General features: G+C 41.7%; 1 protein-coding gene across 1 annotated transcript; it reads left to right on the forward strand.

Moving 5' to 3' along the window:
• SLC15A1 (solute carrier family 15 member 1) lies at positions 1-25,213 on the forward strand. Its single transcript, XM_049815662.1, has 23 exons — positions 1-7; positions 1,841-1,869; positions 4,920-5,004; positions 5,099-5,240; positions 8,057-8,176; positions 8,369-8,468; positions 8,713-8,803; positions 10,713-10,796; positions 11,959-12,041; positions 13,209-13,295; positions 14,327-14,416; positions 15,667-15,711; positions 15,815-15,847; positions 15,976-16,064; positions 17,238-17,319; positions 18,785-18,910; positions 20,248-20,397; positions 20,824-20,873; positions 21,495-21,602; positions 21,741-21,837; positions 22,279-22,425; positions 23,265-23,372; positions 24,696-25,213. The coding sequence occupies exons 1-23, from the start codon at positions 1-3 to the stop codon at positions 24,882-24,884; spliced, it is 2,142 nt and encodes a 713-aa protein (XP_049671619.1). The 3' UTR covers positions 24,885-25,213.

The raw sequence follows: 25,213 nt of genomic DNA on the forward strand, positions 1-25,213 counted from the left end.
ATGAGAGGTACTGAGGGTTGCCCAAAAGAGGGGCTGCTCTAATGTGCCACTAGCGAGCCCCTGATTTATCACTAAAATTGATGCAAAATGCTGGGTGCTCTCTAGTTTTGTAGGTTTAACCCTGAATCTGCCTGACCATGGAGTTCCTCAGACAGCCTAGGTGCCTGTGTTGAAATGTTGGCTTCAATGCCGTCTGGAGTTTCCCCGATTGTGGCTGTAAAAGAAGAGAGGGGGAAAGTCAAAATCGTTGCGAAATAAGCGTGTCTTTTAAACATTGAAGTCAGTCAGTGTTGTCCAGAAAAAAATACCTCTGTCATGTCCTCTGTATCAGGTTTCTTGCAGAGGTGATACTTAACCCTCTGCAACGGAAAAAACCCAACCTACTACAACTTCCTTGATTTTTATTTTTTTTTATTATTATTTTTGTAGTTGTTGTTGTTTGCTTTTTTCCCCCAAGACTTAGCTAACAGACAGGAGTGAGCTGCTCAAACTGGTGTTTCCTGTACGGGTTATGAAAAACTGGCAGCATGATGCTTGTGTGCTGGAAAGGCCAAGAAGTGGAAATAATCAAAGAGTTGTTATGAAGATGGTCTATCACTAATGCCTTGGTATCCTTCAGTATATCTGCTCACATGAGTCGTGTAAGGGGCATTACCAATAATTTTAATGCTTCGGGTATCTGCATGTGCCCTGAAGTTGGTGTGTTAGCACTTTCTGGATGTTACTTGTTTTCTAGAAAAATATATGTTTGAATTGCCTGTGTAATATTACTGTCTCTGCTGTGAAGGTAGTTGTCCATGACAGTGAAGAATCAGCTTGATTTGTTTTAGTAATTTTTGAAAGAGGTTTTATTTAGTATTGTATCAAACATCGTAGTGTTGCTGTCAGCTGTTTTCATCTTTTGTGAACTATGGACTAAATAATGACCTTGGCAAGCATATTTTTCATAGAGATCTATTATGGGCACACTTCACTTGCAAGCAGGGATTTCAAAGTTCACATCTTGTACTTGGTCTTATCTTAATGATAATGAAACTCGCTTATGTGGTTTTGTAGGAAATGCTGACACCCACTAGGTGGGCACAAGGCTTTTATCTGAAATGGGGCAAGTTCAGCCTTCGAGCCCGTCCCTTGAGCCAAGCAAGCCCTGCAGGACACTCCTTGGAGGGCTGCCAGGGGTAGCGAACCTGCCGTGAGCAGCTGGCAGTGACTTCAGGGCTGCAAGCAGCTGTCTGCTCTTGCTGACCTCCATAGGACTCCTCCTGTGCTTCCAGGGCTTCCTAGGTTAATCCCCAGGTTATGGGAATGCCTGCTAATGTGGATCACTCCACTGGGCCATGTATTCAGCCCTCCTTAAGTCCGAGCAATGGGAAGTTTGTCCCTTTTCAGGGCTTGGCATCCACCTCTGGCAGGGCATCTTGACTCTATTCCTTACTCTTGACTTGCCTTTAAGGTAATGTCCCTGAGAGTGAATTGAAACAGGATTCATCTTCCGTGGGTGGTAGAGTGGTCTACCACCACCTTGAATGATGTGTGGTGAGCAATCATAGTAGGATAGGATGCTTTGTCTCGTCAGTCCTGTTTGATTTTTCCCTGGGATTGTATGTGACACTATGCATAGCCTGAAAATCAAAAGGCTATTGAGTGAAGTTTTTCCTAATGACCTTCTTGCACCCTGAAAAGTCCCCCTTTAACAAACTGAAAATTTACTCAACCTGAACACTACTGTGTTCATGTTTCACGATTTGTTTTGAGCTGAACTTTTCCCATGTCTTCTAGTGATTTTAAAGGAATGTTACTTAGTAGTTTTCATTAACTTGTGGTTTTTTTCCCTCCACAGCTGCAAAAAGTAAGAGTAAGGGGAAGTCGGTAAGTACTGTTTTCTCTTATAAAAAGTTGCAATACTGACTCTCCTGGGGTTACATTGTTTGGGTAACTTTAGCAGTGGACAAAAAAAAATATCCTGTAAACATACTTTAGAAGTATAAAATAATGAGTTATTGGCCAACATGCGCAAAGCAGCCTGGTAGCTTATTAAATTCCAGCTAAGCATTAGCGTGCTCACCAGCCCGATAAAATGTCTGAAGAGCCTTTGCTGACTGAGCAGACATCGGTTGGGAGGAGAAGGGTCCCTGGAGCCCGTCCTTCATCTGGCTGAGTTGTCATCATCCACCGACTCTCCCTTAGGGCTCTTTTACCTTTCGGTGTTAGTTTTTCCTCTTGAATCTTTGAACTGCTAATGACGCCTGTCTCAGCAACCCTATCTCTGCCATTGCTTTTCTTATCTTGCAAGGTTTTACTCCGTAGACTTTCCCCGCAGCTTTCTCACGGCTTAGTGGCTTCCTCAGCAGCCAAAGTCAAAGCTGTGCGGTGGGGTGGTGTCAGACCTGTGTCAGGCATCCCCAGGGCAAGGAAAGGTTACAGAGAGCAGTATAAAATGTGAACCTTCAGGTTACCTCTTCAGTGGTGGATCCAGTGCTCCCTGGCCGATGAGGATCACAACAGAAAATGTTTTAGTAAATGCATGCGCGTGCACGTGTATAATGCAACAGATATTTAAGAGGACAGTATAGTGCAAGACAAGAACAGTATAGGTCATATATTATCAAGACACAACTGCATATTCTATTCTTGCTTGTAGCATCTTGGAAAAACAAAAGAAGGTCTGTTACCTTGGGAAAGACCCCGTAGCTTTCTCCTGCATGCCCCTGCTCGTGCTCAGCCCTTGCTGTGACGTGCAGATCTCCACCAGTTCAGGAGCAGCCAGAAAAAAACCACCAGTGCCTACTGTGCTGGCACGTGAACGCAGGACGTCTCTGCCAGGCACATAAGCACTTGGTGGCTTAAAACAGAAACCCAGCCTTGGTGGAAGCTTGTTATCTCCCCACATAACATCCTCTTAAACAGTAAGCTGTTGGGTAGTGTGATGGCGCAACACTGGGGAGGTTTCTGAGAATGCTGAGAAAGTCAAAAAGATTTTAGTGAGGTTTTGTGAATTTCTCAAGGGGATGGGTCCCACCAGACCCCAGGTGGGGACTGCCCTGTCCTTTTTTTACTCTGTAGGCAGGACAGACACAGGGAAGTCTTTGTTCTGCTTCAGGTGGGGTCATACCCAGTTACCCTGGCAGAAACCAGTCTTGCACCGTGGGTTGGTGTTTTAGGGCCTAGCCTAGCAACTGCTGAAATCAAAACCTTGTGGGTATATCTAACAGGTGCTGAGCCAAACCTTCACGGTGTGGTTCTCTATTGGTCTCCTCTGAAGGATGAATGTTTGCATGGCTTAGGGGATGGTGCAGAGACAGGGCTGGGTACATTCTTCTGCATGAACTCCAGTCTGCCAAGACCTGTGTCCAAGTTGGGGCTAGTCATCTAGAGTTCCTACCATCTTCAGCTGAGGGAAATGGGCACCTCTGAGTGAATTTTATCTAATTTTGAATACATTTGGATGGGCTTCCTTTGGAGACGCCTCTTTCTGACCATGGAGAATGTGATAAATCGAGAGTGACATGTTTCTGTTTAGGCCTCTGATCTTGGTTGCTTTAAGCTATACGAGTCCCACCTGGCACTCACCTCAGCTGAAGTCAGGTTCTTTCAGTGAAGCCTGATTATCAAACTGTGGGTAAGATGTCCACTATATACTTGGTTCAGCTGATAATAAAAATCAGTGCTGTTCAGGCTGCTTGGACATCCTCGTGACTGAGGTAGTCTCAAGTCAGCGATACTCTTGCCACTTTCTCTTATTTTCATTTCTCTTGCAGTGTTCAGAGAAAGCTTATTGTAGCACACAAGTGTCATGAAGTGTTGTGTTGTTCGTTACGGCTCTGGCCAGCAGCTTTGCTAGAGACATGGGCTTTCTGATTTACACGTGTCGAGCAGCATTTTCCCATGTAATGTTTCTTTCCTTTCGATCTACAAAGTTAACTTATTTCTATTTCACATGGAATACAGATCAGTTTGATTCCCAAACCCTTACAACATGAAGACAAACGATGCCATATTTTTTTTCTTGTCTGTGCTGCTTAAGTTTCATAACTGTTTTACCTCTGAGATGTTCTGAGGCTTATTAAAAAAAATCTGATTTTTGCAACTTGCAGAATTAAACCCATTAAAAGGGGAGGATTACGTTCAACTTGCATTCCTGGTCATTTTAATAGAAATGATATGTAGTCACCCACTAAGAAAAGTAGGCAATCAGAAATTAAACTTCCGATTCTACTGATCATGCCAGATTTGTACCTGATATATGTTTTCCCTTTGTCTCAATGGCAAGAGCCGTGACACAAGGTGCATGACAGTGACTGTGGAGATGCCTATCGCATCAGGTGAAGGCTCAGTAAATTTGGCTGTTAATGTCATACCATTTAAAATTAGGAGTAAATTCAGTTATATCAGCAGGTCTGAAGAAAAGGATTCTTCATCAAGCAGAGTATTTGTAAGGACAGGAAGCTTCAAAGAGATTTGTTTGAATAAAATGTTTAAATGTTTGTCTCAACTGGAGGCATTTAAAAATAGCCCCAGGCTTCTAACTGTGGTGTGCTGTGAGGGTTTAGCGTGGTGGGTTTTCTGTTGTGTTTGCATTTTGATTTTTTCCAAAAAAAATGGCTTTTTGCATATTTTTGGATACCAATCAAGATTGCTCTAAGGTGTAAATTCTGAAGATTTCAAATGTGCTTGAAGGTTAAATATAGCGTTGCTGAAGATCTCTTGCAAAGGGCAGATAAGATCTGTAGAGCTCTGGGACCAAGAGGGGGAATGGAGAATTGACTCTTGGTTCAGATTAACCAGTGTTCCACAGCCTCCTCACCCCTGAGTACCTACCCATTCCTGCTGAGTCCGTACTGAGCTCGCTCAGGCCGTGGGGCGCGGAGAGCGATATTTGTGTTGCACAGCTCTGAGCTCACGCTGTCTCTTGCCTCCAGCCAAGCTGCCTGGGCTACCCCTTGAGCATCTTCTTCATCATCATCAATGAGTTCTGTGAGCGGTTCTCCTACTATGGCATGCGAGGTATGTCCAATGTCCTGTGTCTCCTCATGCTGACTATTACTTACCCAGCCCTGACTTCAGTTTGTAACCCATCATTTTGTTCTTCTTCCTACAGCGGTGCTCGTTTTGTATTTCAAGTATTTCCTGCAATGGGATGACAACTTGTCTACAGCCATCTACCACACGTTCGTTGCACTGTGCTACTTGACACCGATCCTTGGAGCGCTCGTTGCAGACTCTTGGCTGGGAAAGTTTAAGTGAGTGGTCCCTTAGAAAACAACCCAAAATCATGAAAGCTCACCTTTATGAGATGTGTTACTTAAACCATCACCTGAAGCAGCAGTTCAGAACAGCAGCTTCAGAGCTGGTGTTGGCTAGTCCAGGATTGTTTGTGTTGGGTTTTTTTCTCCAGAGCTTGAGGTTTTAATTGATTTAGCTCAGACCTGAAACTGCACTGAGGTAACAAATGTTATGCCTGCTAATCAGTTAAGGGTAGTAGCTTGCTTTCCAACCGTGCTGCATGTTTTGCCTCTCATCTGGACAAAATACAAGCTAAACTAAGGAAATCATTCACCAAGGTGCGAAAGTAGATACTGGAGGTTATAATTACATTGGACTGCTTCTTTACCTATCACAGGTGGCCAATGAAATAGCGAAATACTGTGTTATCTGGTATTAACTGGGACTTAGCGTATATCCTAAAGTATTCTGTGCTTTCAGTATTGACCTGGCAGCTCAGTGGGAGGTTTTACTGAGTTGCAACTCTTTCTTTAAATGATTAATTCTGGGGTTTTACCTGTGTGCTAGTTGCTCAGAAAAGTACTGCTGAGTTAAGTGCTTTGAAATGTAACCAAATTATTTCCAACAGCCTGATCTTGCTCTCCTTTACTGATGTCGTGATTCTAATAGTGTTTACTTTGCCCGAAAAAAGCACAATAAAGATTTTATGGAGTGATATGAGTCAGGAACGTTAGCTGACTTGTCAAAGGTCTCCCAGAGATTAGAGATGAAGCAGGCTGTGCAGTTGCTCGGCCGAAGACCACACCATCATCTTCTGCTGTGTTGACAGCCTCTGGGAGCCCAGGGCTGCAACCACTGTCAAGTGTCCTCTGTGGAGCTGGTCTGAGCATTGTGAACTCATTGCAAGTAGCTAGATATCTTGCCGATTGCAGCCTAAATATATTGTGTACTTGCTTGTTTAGATGGTATGCTTTTTTTTTTAAAATCTGTTTTGGCTTTTACCTGTTTTATCAAGATGAAGCTTGCATCCCTTCTCCTCTGGTATTTGTGTATACCAGTGCCACAGCTGCAAGCCACTGGCCACCAGACCCTTAACCCAGGAGCTCAGTAGGATGGCTCAGGACTTAAAACTGGAACTTTAAGCTTGACAAGGAAAAACATCCTTTTGGAAAAAGTATGGCTTTAATGTATAGATGCCCTAAAATACAGCCAGGTGCCATGAGGAAAGCTTAAACAATAATTCATTAAAAAAATCTATGATGACAAGAGGAAGAGGTTACCCAAGCACTGTTAAGCACTCTTCTATTAGAGACTCAAATCTTCCACAGTCCATGTACTTTGTGCAATGTCTGCCAAGGAGCATGCTGGGGTCTGCTCACATACTGTTAGATGTGAAGTTCTTGGGGAAAATAGTACAGAAATCACAATTGTTTTTTTAATTGGGTACCATCTATGCAGTGCCAATTATGTAAGTGTTGTTTTCATAGCATGCTTATGAGTCTCACAAATAAAAACCAGAAGTTTCTCTCTGGGTCAGCTCAGGCTTAACTTCAATTGGAAACTTGCTCCTAAGTTGTTAGGCAACTAAAGTAACTATATGGAAGTGCTATTTAAAAAAAAGTTCTGATTTATCTGCTAAATACCTCTAAGTAGCAGAATCACTGTTGCCCCACTTTGTATAGATTTTTACCCTGCTACAGGAAAGAGCATTTTTAAGTCAGAGAAACCTTGTTCTATAGTGACAAGAACTTGCTCAATGGTGCGAGCGATGCTTCCTCTGTCCCTCTCGTATCAGGGTGCTCCAAGCTTGCTGTGAGGATCTCTTGCCTTTGTCAAATAGATTCGGATTGTCCTAGGTCCTTGAGCCTTGTCCTTTGTTGTCATGGGCTGCACTGGGTTTGGGACTGCCTCTCCTGCAAACTAGAGTTTTAAATAATTTCACATCACTGCATCCTATTTCTCCTGCTTTTCCTCCAAACTGGAGACCTGGGTCTGTGCCTTTTGAATGGAGCCCCAACCAAAGAAGTGGATGAGCGTGCATTAAACTATAGTCGCGTACTTAAGCTCCAACAAAGTTAAAATGGAGTATGTTCTTACATACAAGAAAGAGGAATGGACCTTAAAGGCATGGGGGTGAGGGCTGGTGATTCTGTAGTGTTACCTTCCTAGGCACCACCCGGCAGAGAAAAGTCAGGCTGAAAGCCTGCGGTCTGTACTCTTCAGTGCTGCTCTTGCCCTGCTCTGAGTTTAAAGATGTTGGTACCCTTACAACTGAGAGGGTGGGGTAATAGAGTCATCGTTCACAACAGTATTTTGGGAGAGTTTCCATGTTTAAAGTAGATTTTTAATTTATTTTTTTAATGAAAGAACATAGAGAATGTTTAAACAATATTAAAATCAGTGTAAATTGCATACTTCAGTGTTGTAGAGCGGCCTGTTTGAACTTCACCATATATGAAATATGATAATGGCATTCTTGAGTTGGTTATTAAAAAGGCAACCACTGAAGATATTAAAATATCTCCCGAGACCTGGTGGTATCTACAGAATCCATTTGTCATCAAGGCAAGAGCGTTGCTTAATTAAACAAGGCTAGCTAAAATAATAATAATAATTTAAAAATTAAGAATAGAAATATTGTGACAGAGGTACATGGACAGATTTTTACAGTAGCTTGTGATAAGCTGAGTCCATAACTTGTCATATCTGTTAATTATGCTTCTTTATTAAGCACCTTTGAAATGAGCAAGAAGTCTGCATTATCTCTGTGTGCATGAATACGTGTGTAATTGTGTTAACATATCTAAAAATTCATCTCTTCTTTTTATAACAGGACCATCGTCTCCCTGTCCATTGTCTACACTATTGGGCAGGCAATCATGTCTGTGAGCTCCATAAATGACCTGACAGATCACAACCGGGATGGCTTTCCCGATAATGTATCAGTGCACATGTGAGTTGCCTTTTATGTGTGTGTTTTTTTCCAGATTGATGAAGGGTGGGACAACTCATGCCTTAAATTTATGCTACTTGAATTTCAACTGGCTTGCAATCAGTCTCTTACGTACGCTTTAAGCAAGAAAGCAAAGTGGTTTTGCTTATCTTTTTTTTTTTTTTTCTTTTTCTCTTTTCTGCTTTGTTCCAGTGCTCTGTCCATGATTGGCTTGATCCTCATTGCACTTGGTACTGGTGGGATCAAACCTTGTGTGTCAGCATTTGGTGGAGATCAGTTTGAAGATCATCAGGTAACAATGTCTTTGAGATTTTTTTGATCATACAGATACTCTTACTAATGTTTGACTATTATAATACTCTAATAATAATAAACATATTTAGACATGTGCATTACTGCAGTGTTTCCTGAGTAGCTGAAGAAGGAGCTAGGTAACTATTTGTCTTGAACTGCGCAAGCAGAGCTGCTGATTGATCCAGGCTGATCGACGTGGTTCTGGCTAAGCCTTTCTAAACAACTTTTTGTTTTTACTGTAGGAAAAACAAAGAACTAGATTCTTCTCTATCTTTTATTTGTCAATTAATGCTGGAAGTCTTCTATCTACTATAATCACCCCAATTCTCAGAGGTAAGGCCACGCATTTGTTTATAAAATGGTTAAACATCAGTAAAGGATGAGTGTTGGACTGCAGTCCAGTTGGGTTTAAATGAATGGTTTATTCTTTGACACCTTGTGGAAGTAGTCCACCTCGCAAGTAGCCTTCAAGTTTTCATGTATGTCATCCCACTTCCCACAGGTGAGGTACTGTCAAAAAGAAGCCAGTTTGATATCTGAATTGCCTTTAGGATCAGAAGTATTAGATCTGAGGAGGCATGGGAAAGCCATCAACTTGTTTGCCTAATGCACGTCTTAATTCCATGGAGGTACAAATGTGGCACCTCTTCCAATGCCTTTAAAACCATCACACAAGAAAGAGTTGTACTGTTGTCTGGGAAGGGAAGTGGGGAGAGAGCCCTCTATTCTGGAAGTGGAGACAATTCTAAAGCGTGCCCATGCGAAGTGCAGAAGCATCTATGCACATGGGACCACATTTATCCATGTGACAAAGTAAATGATGTTTTTCATAGTGTTAAAGGAGAAAGTTATTTTCTCTCCTGCTTATAATGAATAGTGTGATCCTAAACAAAAAGCACATGATTCACTGATCTATATGCGTATGGATTTTCACGGCAAGCTTACACAGATGGTGCTGTGTGGATGTGCTTGGCAGGAGTTTGAGGAAAGCTGTTTTTCTCAAAAGGAAGAAAACAGCATGTGAGTTCTGGAATAACCCTAAAGCACTAGGCTGAAATTTTGGCCTTTGGATGTCTTGACTGGAACAGACTGTGTAGAAGCATTTTAGATGTTTGTTTAATGCAAATTCTATCCTTTCTCAAAGTGGAAGGAGATATGCATAAGGCACAACATGCAGTTTACTTCCATGCTGATACAGGGTGAAAACTGCCTTGGAAAAACAGACAAGTTCAGCTGGGGGAAGTGATACCATTATGTTCTGTAATGGTTTAACCAAAAGGCTAATGCAACTAAATCAAGACATTAATTAGCTGCAAGCTAATATTTTTTCAAATCAAACTCTCTAATTCTCCTGATAGAAGAAGTATGGTGAAAAAGGTAATAATTTTGTTTAGTCTTTTACTTTTCCCTGTTAGTAGCTATGTCCACACTCTGAGCATCATTTCAGGATGTATGTGTGAAGTTTATAAAGTCAAATCACTGACTGCTGCTGGGGGGGTGGGAGGGTATGTGGTGTCTGAGAATTTTTTTCAACAATCTACACTTATTATGTTACTTACATTTTTGTTTATGAACTTGTCCCAGAACTTTTGTAATCTAGTTCCTTTCTCACCAAGAACATGCGTTTGACCATCCTAGTAGGATTCTTCACTTCTCAGTGTAAAACTAAATGTAAATCTCCTATGAGGAAAGGCTGAGAGAGCTGGGACTGTTCAGCCTGCAGAAGAGATCTCATCAGTGTATATATAAATACCTGCAGGGAGGGTGCAAAGAGGACATAGCCAGGCTCTGCTCAGTGGTGCCCAGGGACAGGCACATGGGCACAAACTGAAACATCAGGAAACAATTTGTCACTGTGAGGGGGACCGAGCACTGGCACAGGCTGCCCAGGGAGGTTGTGGAATCTCTGTTCTTGGAGATATTCAACAGCCGTCTGGACATGGTCCTGGGAAACCAGCTCTAGGTGGCCCTGCTTGAGCAGGGAGTTGGATTGGATGACCTCCAGTGGTCCCTTCCAACATGTAACCGTTCTGTGAATTTTTTATATATATTTTTTTTGTGATACATAATTCCCCTTTTCAATAATGAAAGGTAAGTTGGATACTGATTATCCACTCTGTCAATGTCAGCAGAGATTTATTTTTTTTCTTCCCCTGAATTAATGAGTGCAAAGAACAGAAACCCTACGTAAAAACTCTGGCAGGGCTGACTAGGACTTATCTAATGTTACTTTGTACTTCAGCTCAAGAGTGTGGCATTCATAGCAAACAGCGATGTTACCCACTAGCTTTCGGAGTTCCTGCTGCCCTCATGGCTGTCGCCTTGGGTAAGTGGGACTGCTTCCATCTTGCTGCTTCAGTTATAGACACGATTAGATGATAATGATCTCAGAATAATGAGGAAGTGACAGAAAGCTCCAGGTATCAACTTCTACCAGTACTTGATCATTTCTGCAATTTTTCACTTGGGAGGTGGGGTGTGGGTGTGGGGATTAACCTGAAGCACTTATTTTTACAGAATAGAGTGATTTAGCAGGCGAGACTGATGGGGCTGGGGAGAGGCACAAATATACCATTGAATTCTGTACATTATGTAACTTACCGTCTATGTGTCTTGGACTGCTGGGGTGTATAAATAAGATCTTTTGCATGTAGTGTGAGAACTCTGGGAAAATGTAGGTTTTGGAAACCATCCGTAGTCCAGGATAGTGAACTGTATAAAGTAATTGTCCCTGAGCTGGAGAAATGCCATACTGGTGTGTCACTATTTCTCCAACACCTGCATTTTTACTAGCTGTGCTATGGGTCACTCCCCGAGCCACAACCGAGAAACTGGAGGGGTGTCGGTATGTACCGCAGCATCCCTTGTGGTCCTGGTCCTTCATGGTCCTGGTCCTTCATGGTCCTGACCAGGAGCCCACCCAGGGTGGGCGTCCAGCTACGGGTGACCCCATCTTGCCCGTGTGCCCGACCCAGGGCGGAGGGTGGCTGCGGGGGTTTGCCGGTGCCCTGCCCCGCACGTGGGAGGGTGAGGATGGGGAATGTGCCAGGACTTGGGAGCCGAGGACGCCTCGGCAAGTCCAGCAGGTCAGGCAGAGCCTCGCCTGTCCCTGCGCCATGTGAGCCACGGCATCCCGGACTCCCGAAAAGGAGCCCCGTGAGCTGTCTTAATCCTGTACAGCAAGGCCAGAGCCAAGGTCCGAAGTGGCCCTTGTTTTGACCTTCCCTCAATTAAGCTAACGTCCCACTGAGGACTTACCCTAAGAGTTGCCAGATTTAGTCCTTTGTCTTAAATAGAAGCAATCTGCTAGTATTAATCTGATTTCTTTTACTGTATGATAACATGCCAATAGGCAATTTCGTTGCTCCTTAGGAGGCTTATTCCCACCCTGATGTAACTCCTTGACTGTTACTGTTTCCATACCAAATTATTTGCCGCTATTTTCAATTAATCCTGACTTGATTTTTGTTTCTGTTTGTGTACTGCAGTTGTGTTCATAGTTGGAAGCAGAATGTACAAGAAAGTTCAACCTCAAGGAAATATAATGATTCAAGTTTCCAAATGCATTGGAGTAAGTACAATTTGTATGCCCAAAACCCTGGCAGCAATTTTTAAAATGTTCAGTAAACTTGCCTAGATCAGAAATCTGTCATAATATGAAGAAAGCTTCTTAAGTTGTTTTTTTGTGGGTTTTTTGTATATTTTTTTTTTACTTTTTTCCTTATGGAAGGCTTCTTACTGATACCTCCAGATTTAGAGTGCCTTTTTATTTATCTATATCTTGGTTTATATGTGAATTTTTACATGAAGAAGAAAAAGTAAGATGTCAGGTATATGTAAAGGCTTATCCCAACTTCTGGGAATCATTTCTTTCTCATTTGTGCACCTTTATGCAGCCTTGTAGGAGGAGACAAACATGCCTTGACCTGAGTCAAGAGCAGAGCTACTAGTATATCTTATCAGCAAAGATGTTATTTATGATGCAAAGGTATATTGATCCCCACTGTATTAGGGAGATCAGGGAGGTTTACATGCCAGTGCAAGCCTTCAAGAAAGGGAGCTAAATCTGCATGAATAGCACTGCATGCCCCAACTTTGCAGTGCCTCAGCTTTGAGATCAGGGGATTTTTTTCATTTATGGGCTGCTTCATTCTCCATACAGGTCTGCCAGCTTGTTATAGCCCAGACCGCTGCTTGCCTTGTAAGCACTGTCAGCACCAAATCTCTATACGTGATTTTGGCCATTGCTTAGAGCGCTGCTCCTAAGGCCCAGCTCAGCCTTGCATGTTATTCCATGCAGAAAGTCTCAGGAGTTCTTCAGGACTATATTTGTGTACGTTCAGTGTCAAGGTATGAGGAATATCTACAAGATGCAGCTTCTCGTAGTGAAATGTACTCTTACAGACATTCAGCTCTGAAAACCTGTGCATATGACATTCTTCTATTTATTGCTGTACATGAAGACCTGCCTACTTCAGACTTATTTAAGTTCCTAACAGCAACCTAGACTGAGAGAGACTACTCTGAGCTGTTTGGTTCAGCTAATCCCAGGTGCACACTCCACTGGATATCCAGTGTGATGCCTTAAAAGCAATATTCCCTCAATGCTTACAGAAGTTCACAGAAGTAAGTTACCTTTAGCACCATCTAAGCACTAGAAGCATCTTTAATGACAAAACAGTTTATAGCATTTATAAATATTTGTAATGCCATTAAACAAAATTCTGTCTCTTCTCAGTTTGCCATCAAAAACAGGTTTCGACATCGCAGCAAGGAGTTCCCCAAGAGAGAGCACTGGCTAGACTGGGCGAGTGAGAAGTATGACGTAAGTACTGGGTGAGGACTCCTGTGCCGTGACATCCCTCAACCCTCGCCTTTCCTTCTGTCTGCTCTGATCCGCTGCTTCAAGCACTGGGCAAATAGTTTTGGGCCTCTCAATTGTTTAGAAGCTCACGGTCTGGCCAAACCTCAGTGCTTCCCTGGGGTTGTAGGTAATCACCCCAGCTCCCGTGGGAGAAAGCAGAGTTGATGCTCTGTGTGACCATAGCCTGCCCAGGGAAATTCAAGGGAGATAAAGAAAAGGCTGTTTCCCTTGTCGAACAAATGCAAGCACCTATTAGTTTTGGAGTTAGTAAAATAGCAAGCATTATCTTTGTCAACTTTTTGTTTCTCTCGGTAAACTGGCTTCAAACAAAAATATGCTGCTTTAGCAACTGCAGAAGGGAAAAATGGGCATGGTGTTGACTGTCATAGTTAACGCACAGGGCTGTAACACTTGTCTCAGGGTCAAACTGCAGAATTATGTTTAGGAATTCCAGCTTAAGTGGATAAATGCTGCATCCCTCCCGGCCTCAGTGCAAGCTCCTTACCATGACTCTCAAAGCCTTGTGTCCCACGGTCCCCAACCATGTCCCTTGCCACCTATCCACCCTGCCCCATTGTCAATGGCAGCACAAACCTTAGCCTGTCCCCTTTATTTTCCTTTTGCCTATGTGCATTTTTCGTGTGTGAAATGCATTCCTCAGTCACCTGTCGTTCAAATGCCTCCTTCCTAGAACAAAAAATGCAGCACTAAGTGCTAAATCTCATGCTGCCATCAGTACACATGCCAAGAGGCACAGGTCTCCCTGATACCAGTGTCACCTTTAACCGGCAGCCCTTCCCACACCCACAAGCAGACCTTGTGCTTTTTAACAGAAATCAGCAGAAGTACCCACAATATACAAAGTTTAGGACGTGGGTAAGGATTACCTGATGTGTCTTCACCTGTTGTGCTGTGAACAGCAGTCTGCAACTGTCCCTTTTTTTTTTTTTTTTTTTGACAAATTCCTCTTGTGTAATTCTTGTTCGCTGCAGAAACGACTGATTGTTCAGACTAAGATGGTGTTGAAGGTGCTTTTCCTTTACATCCCTCTCCCCATGTTCTGGGCGCTTTTTGACCAGCAGGTAAAGTAGAAATTGTTTGGCTTGGCAATAAGAGATGTACCACGTCACTGTATGTACTCTGAGGTCACCAGACATAAAAGGTGCCTGTGGGAGGGTGGAAGATAATTCTTTGCAAATTCTTTAACCTGGTTCTAATGTGAAGGGGTAGTTACCAAGTCATGTTAGTACAGGATGTTCTGCAGCCAGGCGAAACTCAGTTTACCTGGAGATGCCCAGGACTGATTCAGTGGCTGAGGTATCTCTAAATCTTGCATCAGCCAGGACTCAGAGGGTGAAACAGTAATTTAAAGCTTTCTTAGTTCTAGTGCTTCTTCCACTGTCAGTTGTGACATGAAATGTAGGGTCCTAGTGTAAGTGCTCTGGAGAACCAGGGCTGAAACTGCCTGGATGCTGGTTTGCTTAATCACTCAAACTTGTTACAAATACCTCACACATTCAAGCAGAAGTATTAGCCTATAATTCCCATTCACTTGGTGGACTGAGTGCTCAGGACTCATGACAGTAGGCTTTCAAAGTGTTGAAGTATGAATTTAGGAGGGTGTCTGAGAGAATGAGGGGACTGAACACTTTATCCAAGGCAGACCGTAAGAAGTTTTGGTCCAGATTGCGTAGGTCGTGCTGCTTTAGTCTGGTACCAGTGAGCTGTAACTGCTGGTGTGACCTGTTATAAATGGGCAACCTTGCTATGAAATTCGGAACTTGATACTCATTACATCAGTGATAACTCGTCTCTCAGACAGCGGTACACGGCGGGTAGTTAAAAGGCTCTCGCCACAGACGCAGCGATGCACGTTCCTGTCTCACCCTGGGCTCCGGCTGAAAGCCAGCCCCATTTGACCGGTTATCAGCAGGTTTTTGGGGCAGAGGGCTCAAGGCAGGTCCAGCCCTGGTTTGGCTGCTGGCTGCTGGGCTGCGTGGAGAAGGATGGACATGTCAGCGGTGCAGGGGGCTCGGGCTCGGGCAGGCAGCAGTGCCCTGTGCGGGGTGTCCCTGCCATCTCTCCGGCTAATCTCTGCATCTAAATTATTTTCTGCTCTAGTTCACAAAACTAGTAAATAAGTGAAATGGGCCACAAGGACCACTTTGTTCAAATATTTACATTGCAGAGGAAGAACACTCCTGTAGCAAGCTCGCTTTGTATTTTTATTGTATTGCATGTCTTTCCCAATGCTTCACTTAAAAAAACAATTAAAGAAGAACTTTGAAAGATTGATTTACTGTGGTATTTAACTCTCTCTTCTTTTATTAAGGGGTCAAGATGGACACTGCAGGCCACAACAATGGATGGAAATTTTGTAGGTTACTTTTTATTGCTCTTTTTCCTAATTAACATTTACTTTTCAGATCAGTTTTATTTGTTGTCATAACATTAAAACCTATTTATTTTTTCTCCACCAGGGATCTATTCAGATTCAGCCAGACCAGATGCAGGTACAGTAATCTGTCTGATAATTCTAAGTACTTCCCAAAGTGTACATATATATTTTAATTGCATTTCATTGAAGAAAGGACTTTGAAAAATACTTAATTTTTTCCCTTCTTATATTCATCTTCAACAGACTGTGAATCCAATCCTGATTATTATAATGGTCCCAGTTGTGGATGCTCTGGTTTATCCTTTAATCAAGAAATGCAAGATCAATTTTACGTAAGTTGATGTACTTACTTGACTTCAAAAGAGGGTCATTTTAATGGTTTCTTTAAACTGCGCTACCAGCTGTGACGTAACAAGAGCAAGCATTCAGCTAAGGAGAAAATAGCAGTGCATTTAAATGGGTTTAGTATATTCAGGAAATTAAAAAAAAACCAACAAAGCAAAACCACAGAATACAGGCACCACAGACTAGAGGAAGAGAATCTAATAACAGTAATAACAGTAATTTCCCTTTAAGGGCAAAATCTTTTGACTGCAGGAGAGGTGCTGTTTACTGTTTTCCACTTCCCCCTTCCCCCCATGTCTACCCCCTCTCCCTCCCAAAATTTAAGAAATAGAAATACAACATACATCCTTAGCATGTGTCAGGTTTTGGGCTGAAAACTACCTGAGGCATTGTTTCCTCTGTGTGAGGAGTCTGGCTCACTGGATACTTCTAGGTGTAGCTTTAGAGGGCATTGCACATTATTTTTAATGTGGGTAATGAAGTAGCTAGCACTTACAAGTTGGAGAGGCAGAAGATAATACAGTTCTTAATTTTTATAGGGCTGAGATGCAATGCTGTTTTTCCATCTATTTATGAAAAACTGGGGGTGTGTGCTATGCTGGAAACACTGCCATTCATTTGTGGACACTCTACATCTGATTAATGAAATATCTACCTTTAAATTTACCCTTACAGCTCACCTGAATGTCAGTAGATGTCTCCTAATTCAACATATTTCCCTGACACTTTTTGTTCAATATTATTTTGATTTAAACATAGCAATATTGACACAAGTTGTTACCCTTTTTTAAAAGGCGTAACTTCTTGTCTTTTCGTTGTTTTAAAGCTAACAAGTGTACCGGATAGGGTTTTTCCTTCCTGCAGATGAAAATTTTCCAGAAACCTAATCATTATGTTCAGTCAATGTCTGAGCCCAGCAGATGCAGAATAACATGGTATTCAGATGCTGCAGGAAGGACGTATTTCCCGATAGTGTAACTATGAATTGAGAGGTACCCAGCTTAGCAGAACACCTTCTGTAACAACATCAGCCCTTCAAATGGTGATAATGTGCTAGTTGCGGCCATTTGAATTTCCCCACTGTGGAAAGAAAATAACAGCTGAGGCTTTGAATTAATATTTGTCTTAAAACTCATGTATGTGTTTTGTCATTGTACTAGGCCCCTGAGGAAGATCACTGTTGGTATGTTCCTTGCATCTTTGGCTTTTGTTGCTGCTGCCCTTGTGCAAGTGCAAATAGATGTAAGTTCAGCCATGTGCAAGTATTTACTATTAATATTTAGTTGTTAATACAGAACAAAGTGTGTTTAAGGGGAAAATGAGCCAAGACTCCTAAATTTGGAACCAAGCATATGAGCACAGAAGTAGAGGGAGGGAAAATATTAAAGTATATTTCAATAGTGATTAGTATAATAAAGTTAACTAGCTATGGACACCGTCCTGCAAAACATCTCATCTGCCATTAGCATAGATCACGCATTTAAGGCAGCCTCGGGTCTTTAAACTGAGACTAAAAGCTGAAAAAACAGAGATTTATTTGGCTTACCTGCTTCGTATCTCCGATCTCTTCTGGTATTTAGACCGGAGGTGAAGTGTGACAGTCTGGGAAGCATCACCAGAGCAGGGGCAAAGCTGATACCTGTTTAAGGCAGGATTCATCACACCGAACTTTCCTTGCCCCAAAGGGAGGTGTCGTGCCTGAACCAGATGAAGGTTTCCCCTGTAGCTGGGGTGTCGGCAACACCTCTGGAAGGTGATCCATTGCATCCCTGGATAGCTATCCAGAGGTGCCTGCCTGTCTTCATGCACTATCAAGGCAAGATGCAAAACTGTTAAATAGCTTTAGTTAGGAATGAGGAACTCTCAATGCCTGGGTCCAGCAGTGAAACCAGCTTTATATTCAACTCTGCCTCTTGAAGTGGGAAGTAAAGGGTCTGGCCTTCAGCTGGTATAGACACATCCAGGCTGTCTTCCTGAACACTTTGTCTGGAAGGCCGGCGCTGTGCACACACACGTACTGGCATTGGGAAGAAACATCATCAAAGCTGGTAACTTCCCAGGCTGTTGCACAAGAATCTCCTGCAGAAAGGTGAAGATGGAACTGCTTTTCTTGTATGATGTACCTAAAGAGATGGGAGTAGATGACAAAAGTGTGGGAAGCAAAGAAAGGTTGAGGCAGAACTGAAATAGACACAACTCCTCCGGCTCTTGATGCTCCGCAAGAGCAGAAGCTATTTACTGCTAGATCTGGTGGGAAGCGAAGTCTCCAGAAGTTCGGTTTCTCTGGGCTGTCACACTGGGCAGTGCCCATACATGCTTCTGTCCAGTTCAGCAGCACCAGTGTTGGGGGAGAGCGAGTCAGAAGATGGTACGGAGAAGCTCAGGAACCCAGGAAGCCATAGGATGTGGGAAAAGCCCATCCCTCGAACTGTAGAGTGGCCTCGGTAGCGGCTGGGTACTTCATCAAAGAGGAAGCACATCTGGCCACAGAGGCATTGTTGGGGTTGAGACACTTCTTTCTTGAGGCAGCAGTAAGGCAGCTTGTGAGACTAGTAATGAAACTCGTTATTAAAGTTGCAGCCCTCTGACGATCACAGGTCATCGGGCAAATGCTAATCCTCATCATGAGATAACTAACATCATGGTAATTATAGTACTTTTTCCATGTGACTTAGGGCATTGATTTTACTTTTTCTCTGTCCTACAGAAAACTCTTCCAGTTTTCCCTGCAGCTGGGCAATCCCAAATCAAAATAATAAATCTAGGTACTAATGATGCAACAGTTCAGTTTGAACCTAAACTTCAGAGTGTGGATGTAATGTCTATGAAGTCGGTAAGTAACAGGAGATGGGGAATAGCAAGTTAAAAAAAAAAATCTAATGGAGTAGGTCAAAGTGGTTCTTAACTTATGGTTCAAAATCGATTCTTTTCTAGTTTTTTTTTTCCTCTATTCATTTTAAAGATTTTGTATTGTGGAATGAATTGTTACTGAAAACACAGTGAATGAAGAAATGGTAACTCTCAATATTGTAAGAAGTACTAGGGTTTTTTTTACAAAACTTAATAGTGATTTTGAACTAAAGGAAAATTTCACTCTTGCTGAAAAGGTGTCACTTCTTAACAGCAAGAACACACCTTCCTTCAGTAAAAGTCCATTCAGCTCCAGTGAATCACTGCTCTTACTGTGAATGATTGCTTACTTGAACAGGGAATTTTTTCTGTGGCTACATCACATATATTAAGCTTCAGATTTTGCTCTTAAAGAACCTTTTTTGGGTTCTATTACAGCACAACCTTGATAGCCCTATTGCCAGCAAAATATGGTGGAGCTGATGGACATGTATAATAACGGGTGTTAGGAAGCATGTTCTCTGACAGCCTGCCATCCTGTTTCCATATAAGAGGAGAAACCCTATTCCATTCTCCTCCAAATTTGCCTCACATGGAAACTGAGCTGAGGAGAAGATAATGGCACCCAAATTGTATGCGGACGTGGAATTGATACAACTGTGGTGCATACCTGAAAATGAAGGGTGTAAAATGCTCCACTCCCTGCTATAGACATCTTAAAATCCAGATGTTTTGGATTATAAAATACTTTTTATAATCCTATAAAACAAGGGGGTTTAGTACTACATTAACATGTTTATTAATGTTTTAAGTATTTTATGCTGATGAAATGTATTTAGAATATTTAAAACATGTCCTGGTAACAGTCACTCCTGCTATGCTGAAACCATAAAGACACAGCTTGAATTTGCATCTCTTAGGAGGTGTTGCTATTTGGAAAATGCTGCATCTTAACTCATGCTAGTGCTGCCTCTGTAGCTAAACAGAATTTTACTTGATGGCAGTGGTAAGCCTGATTTATCTGGAGTAAGAAATACACAGGAAAACATAACAGCTATTCCATAATGCCTGTGGGAGGCTAATGTTACTCTGAAGCTTGTGTAATGAAAGAAATGAATAAAAAATAATGATCAAATGAAATTAATGTTTGATGTAGAAAACCTAACAAAAATGAAAATTAGGAGATGCCCACAATCTCTGGCACTTCAGAAGTAACACACGTGTAAACTTCTGACCACCCGGAGTCCATAACACTCCCTCAAAGGTGTAGACAAATATGTAATTGCATGGAAATTCATAGCAATTTGTTTGTCTTTATAGACGGGCTACATGACATTTGAGACTTCTCAGTTGCAATCATTAAACATAGCTTCTGGAAATAAAACTATAAATGCAGTTGTCAAGTTGCCAGGGGGAAGCCGTCACACTCTTGGAGTTAAAAATACTGCGACAGGCATTGATATTAAATGGGTAAGTCCGCTTACATTCCCAAGATATATATTAATGTCTTAACAGCTATCTATGTGGAGTGTGTGAAGCTGAGAGGACAAGCCCTTTGTCTTATCTTCTGCCTCTCCTCCTGTCTACAGCTCACCAGTCTTACTGGTAGAGCAGAGAGCAGGGCAGGATATGGTTTTAAAAAAAAAAAAAAAAAAAGGTAAAAAATTACCAACTTAGTATTTAACTTGACAATCTTGACAATTACCCTTTCACCAAGACTAAAATGTGTGGTCATACAGCGTTTTCTAGTAGATGTGTATCCTAATAGGATCCTAAAAGGGAAGGTCTGGAGTCTTGCTCTGAAGCCTCTGTTAATTCTCACTGCTGTGTAATAGTGCATATTTAAGCTCTTCACTGATGCTAATGAAGTATCTTGATAACGGTCTCTTCCACCAGCTGTTTGACAATGTCACATCAAAACCAGAAGAAGGAAATAATCTCATCAGGTAGAGTTTGGTTTGCTCCTAAATTTTGGCAGGAGTGTGACTGTCTCTTCAATCTGCCTCTTGGGTGGACTCTTCTTGCTTAGCATAATTTTCTATACTGTAGGAACTCTCCACTTGCTGGACACTTCACTCAGTGTTTAGGGGAGGAAGGAAGCTCTGGAGCATGATTTGTCTAAACTATGTTGCATATTGACTTTGGGTATAGTTTAGCTGAAATTGGAAGTGTATGTTTAGCTCCGTTGCCTAGACTTTTTTGTAGACAACCAGCACAGCTTGCCTGTATATACCTCCTTTTTAATCTTGGGTAAGAAGTATCCTAAGTATCCTACTACTTCTCTACTTTTCTTCTGTGTCTTCCATTTGCAGATGCATTTGTTACTGGTTGTAGTAGAGGCTTGCTTTTGACATTCTCCTAAGGAGGCAGTGGGCTGGTGTAGGTCTAGCCTGCTTTTTGCATTGGCCATGCTTTGAGATTTAGAGTTCTTTATAACTGTTAACTGACAAAAATAAAAGGGGAAGACTTGATGCATGTGTGCTGCCAGTATATAATTAAAAGTAAAACCTGTATTCTTTGACTTATGTATATTTTGCATAGTATTTCATCACTCTTGCATTTTAAAGGTTCATAAACAATTTGCCTGATGCTGTCAATGTCACTATGGGTGACACTTCTTTTGGAACACTGATGCCTCTTTCTGCCAGTAATTACAACCTCTTTCCAGGAGGAAGGTAAGCATTTTCCTTTACCCTAATCTAACCACTTGAAGACATACTTGTCCTTGGAAAAAGGACATAGGACTCTTTTAGTTTATGTAATACATGCAACTATACCTATGGTCTGAACTGTGGGGTTTTTTTCTTTTTCAGAAAAGATAAGATTGTGGCTATTAGAAATTCAATCCCTTGTTCAGTTACTTCAAAGGCATTTGGCTTTGGCAGTGCCTATACAATTGTAATTAACCAGGTGAGTTGCCAGTGCTGTTGCATGGACAATACAGAATTACTTTTCATGTCAATATTTTCTTCAACTAAAAAAACACTTGTAGAATTATTCCTCTTGTCCTTTATTGTACATATGATAGAATTCTGGTATGTTAAACAGAACATAATACCATCTTTAACTATAAAAATAATGATGGGTATGATAATGACATAATGCAAGAATTTATGTTCATCACTAATGGCCTTAAATCTTTAGCCCTATTAGACACTAAGGAATTGCATGAAGTCTGCTGTAAATTAACTACTACTTTATAAATAAGTACGGAGTGCTTCATACATCATACTCCTTATTTACCCAGAACTTTGCATATATATGATTATAGGTATGATACAGAACTGGTTAGAGCACCTTTAGCATACAGACTCTTTATCACTGTTCCTAATGTGCAATTTTAATTTCCAGTGTGTGGGAGACACTCTTAATGTAACATATTCTGAAGATATCCCACCCAATACAGTTCATATGGCTTGGCAGATCCCTCAGTATTTTATTCTTACATGTGCAGAAGTAGTCTTCTCTGTCACTGGGCTGGAGTTTTCATACTCACAGGTAGGTTTTGCTCTTCAGAGCTCTCATTGTGTTAAGAATCCTGGTACAAATGCAGATCTGTGATTTGTTGTTTTTAAGCAGTGGTTCTGTATTACTGCTTGCTTTGAACAATTACGTCCTTCAGAGCTCCCTAGCAGGACTATAGGCTGGTGCAAGTTGGCCTTGTTTCACTAGCATTCAGTATTTTCCATGAAGCTATGCTAAATTATATCATTTGAAGACTTGACCACCAGTCCTCAAGTCACCTTCTCACACACGTGACTTTCCGTTGAAAATAAGTGGAACTGTACTGCTGCTGTAAAACTAAGCTGGAGAGCCCTCAAATGTGAAATGAACAAGTACTGACACCTCGTCTCGACACCGATTTCCTCCATACAGTCTTTAGCAGCAGTTTAATTATACACTTTTAATTCCTTTGTCTTGCAACTCCAGTTTGTTATTAGCTGTGTGTATTTCTTCCCTTAATTCTGAGTCTATAAACTGCGGTGATGGGAACGTTGTAAGTTGTAGCTTGCTAGTCTATGATGCAATTTCTTCATTTAACGTGTACCATGTGTGACTGAGATGTAAAATGTGCCAATTATTACTCAGTGTGTACAAAGTAAAAGGTGTTATAGTTAGTACTGCTAATTTCTTGCTCCTCAAAGCCTTCTCCAGGTCTGTTTAATTCTCTAGCGATTTTTAATTAAAAAACCCCAAACAACCAAACAAAAAAACCTAAGAAATCCTCCTTCCCCCAGATAACCAGAGCTTGTTACAACATAAAGAATGCAGTAAACATCAGGAAATAAGCGATAGCAGCGTTCGACTAAAACTTAAGTGTTTTACTTCTATAATAGGCCCCATCTAATATGAAGGCAGTGCTGCAGGCAGGGTGGCTGCTGACGGTGGCTGTCGGTAACATAATTGTCCTTATCGTGGCTGGAGCATCCAAACTCAGTGAGCAGGTAAGCACACAAGCAGTCGGCGTGCTATTATAGTACACTTTGAGAAAGCAGCTCTAATCCAGGGGGGAGTCGTGGCTGATAATCCTCAACCACAACTCTTGAACATCGGTGTTATGGTGGATTTGCATTTATAGTTGGAATATAGGAGGTTAGTGTTAGCTACAAGAGCGTACCAGTCAGTTGTAGAACTAGTGCTTGACTGAATAATCTCATTAGAGTATATAAGTAACAGAGATATGAATCTTTCTAAGCTATTTGGATTAAAACTAGTGTTGAAGGCTGTGACAACAGGGTGGTAACTTGTCTCCTGGAGCCTCTTCTAAAGTTTCTGTTGGACCTTTTCCCCAGCACTTCCCCAACATGTGTGTGAATGTGTACACACGCATGAAACTTTAAGCAACTTCAACAAACGCTTCCTCTGCAAAGGCTTCTACCTCTTCTGTCTGTTGTTTTCCATTCTTAGCTCCGGCTTTGTCAGCCTCCTTTGCATGTGAGCAGCAGTTTCTAGCATCTCTACAATAAATTGCTTCTCATGGTGCGGAAAGATTGTGAACTTCTGGGCTGAAATTCTAGACTAATGAGATTAAAACCTACCAAAATTCTGTTCACTGCTATTGAACCTTCACCTGCATACCTCAGCCCTGCCACATCCCTCCTTCTGGCTCCACCAGTTTCAATCCTCATTCTTTGGGGCTCTCATGGTGAAGAGCACTTGGACAGGACTTTCTCAGACTGCTGGTGGCCCTCCCTAATGAATTAGAAGGGCTGTCTGAGAGAGGGAAAAGCCTGTCTTTGAAACCAGTGTGGCAGCCCTGGTTTCAGCTAAATTAACCAGAAAGAGCGTGAAACAGAGCTGTTGAGGCTTTTTGGGTGGAGGTAGCACTTTGAAACCAGGGTTCCTGGCCTTGCCCTCTGCCCAGATTTGCAGTCAGTGAAAACTTTTTACTGCTGACCTAAGTGGAAGCAGGATCACTGCCAGCCTGGTTTAAAATGAGATTACCTGACCAAAAGGAGGGGCTGAGTTTCCTTTTGAGTCTTTTTGTCCATTCCCATGCCTCCAGAAAAAGGGTATTGTAGAGCTTTTCAGTATTCACAGAACTTCTGTCTCTTCAGTGAAGACAGAACTGCTGAAAGGGCCTCAATTCTGAGTTGCTTTAATGTGTATTATATACATCTAATACTTAGTCTTTTAAGTCATATGATACTTGTTATGTATGCTTAGTTTCACATTCTGAATTAATTTCACTTCTTGCAAACGGTAAAATTGTGTAATTCTTTTTGGGAATGAATACTGATGGTTTTGTTTTGTTTTTTTTTTTACAGTGGGCAGAGTATGTGCTGTTTGCTGCCTTGCTGTTGGCAGTTTGCATAATTTTTGCTGTCATGGCTTATTTTTATACCTATACTGATGTAAATGAGATCGAAGCCCAACTGGATGAGGAAGAAAAGAAACAAGCCAAAAAGGATCAAGATGTCTATGAAAAGCAATCTGAAGCTGTCTCTCAGATGTAAAAGGGGTGTTTATAAATTATGGTATCCCATTAACGATCCCTGCAGTAAGAGGAATCAGGGTATCAGTAACACCTCTGGATAATATGTCTCATGGGAGAGGTTAAGAAAAACTGTTTTACCTTAAAATGCAGCCTCTCTTGGGAAGCAAGAGGAAAAGATTAGTCTCTCTTCTACTGAATGGTATCCTGAAGAAACTCCAGCAGAATTTGCACTCTTAATGTACCTCAAGCTTAAATACCATAGCATTGAAATATTGAAATTGCACTTGGCACTATTAGACCCTGTGAAAAGATGTATTTTTATACTGCATTTCAATTTTATATCATGAA

Source organism: Accipiter gentilis, chromosome 13 (assembly GCF_929443795.1).
Source record: "Accipiter gentilis chromosome 13, bAccGen1.1, whole genome shotgun sequence".
NCBI lineage: Eukaryota > Metazoa > Chordata > Aves > Accipitriformes > Accipitridae > Astur > Astur gentilis.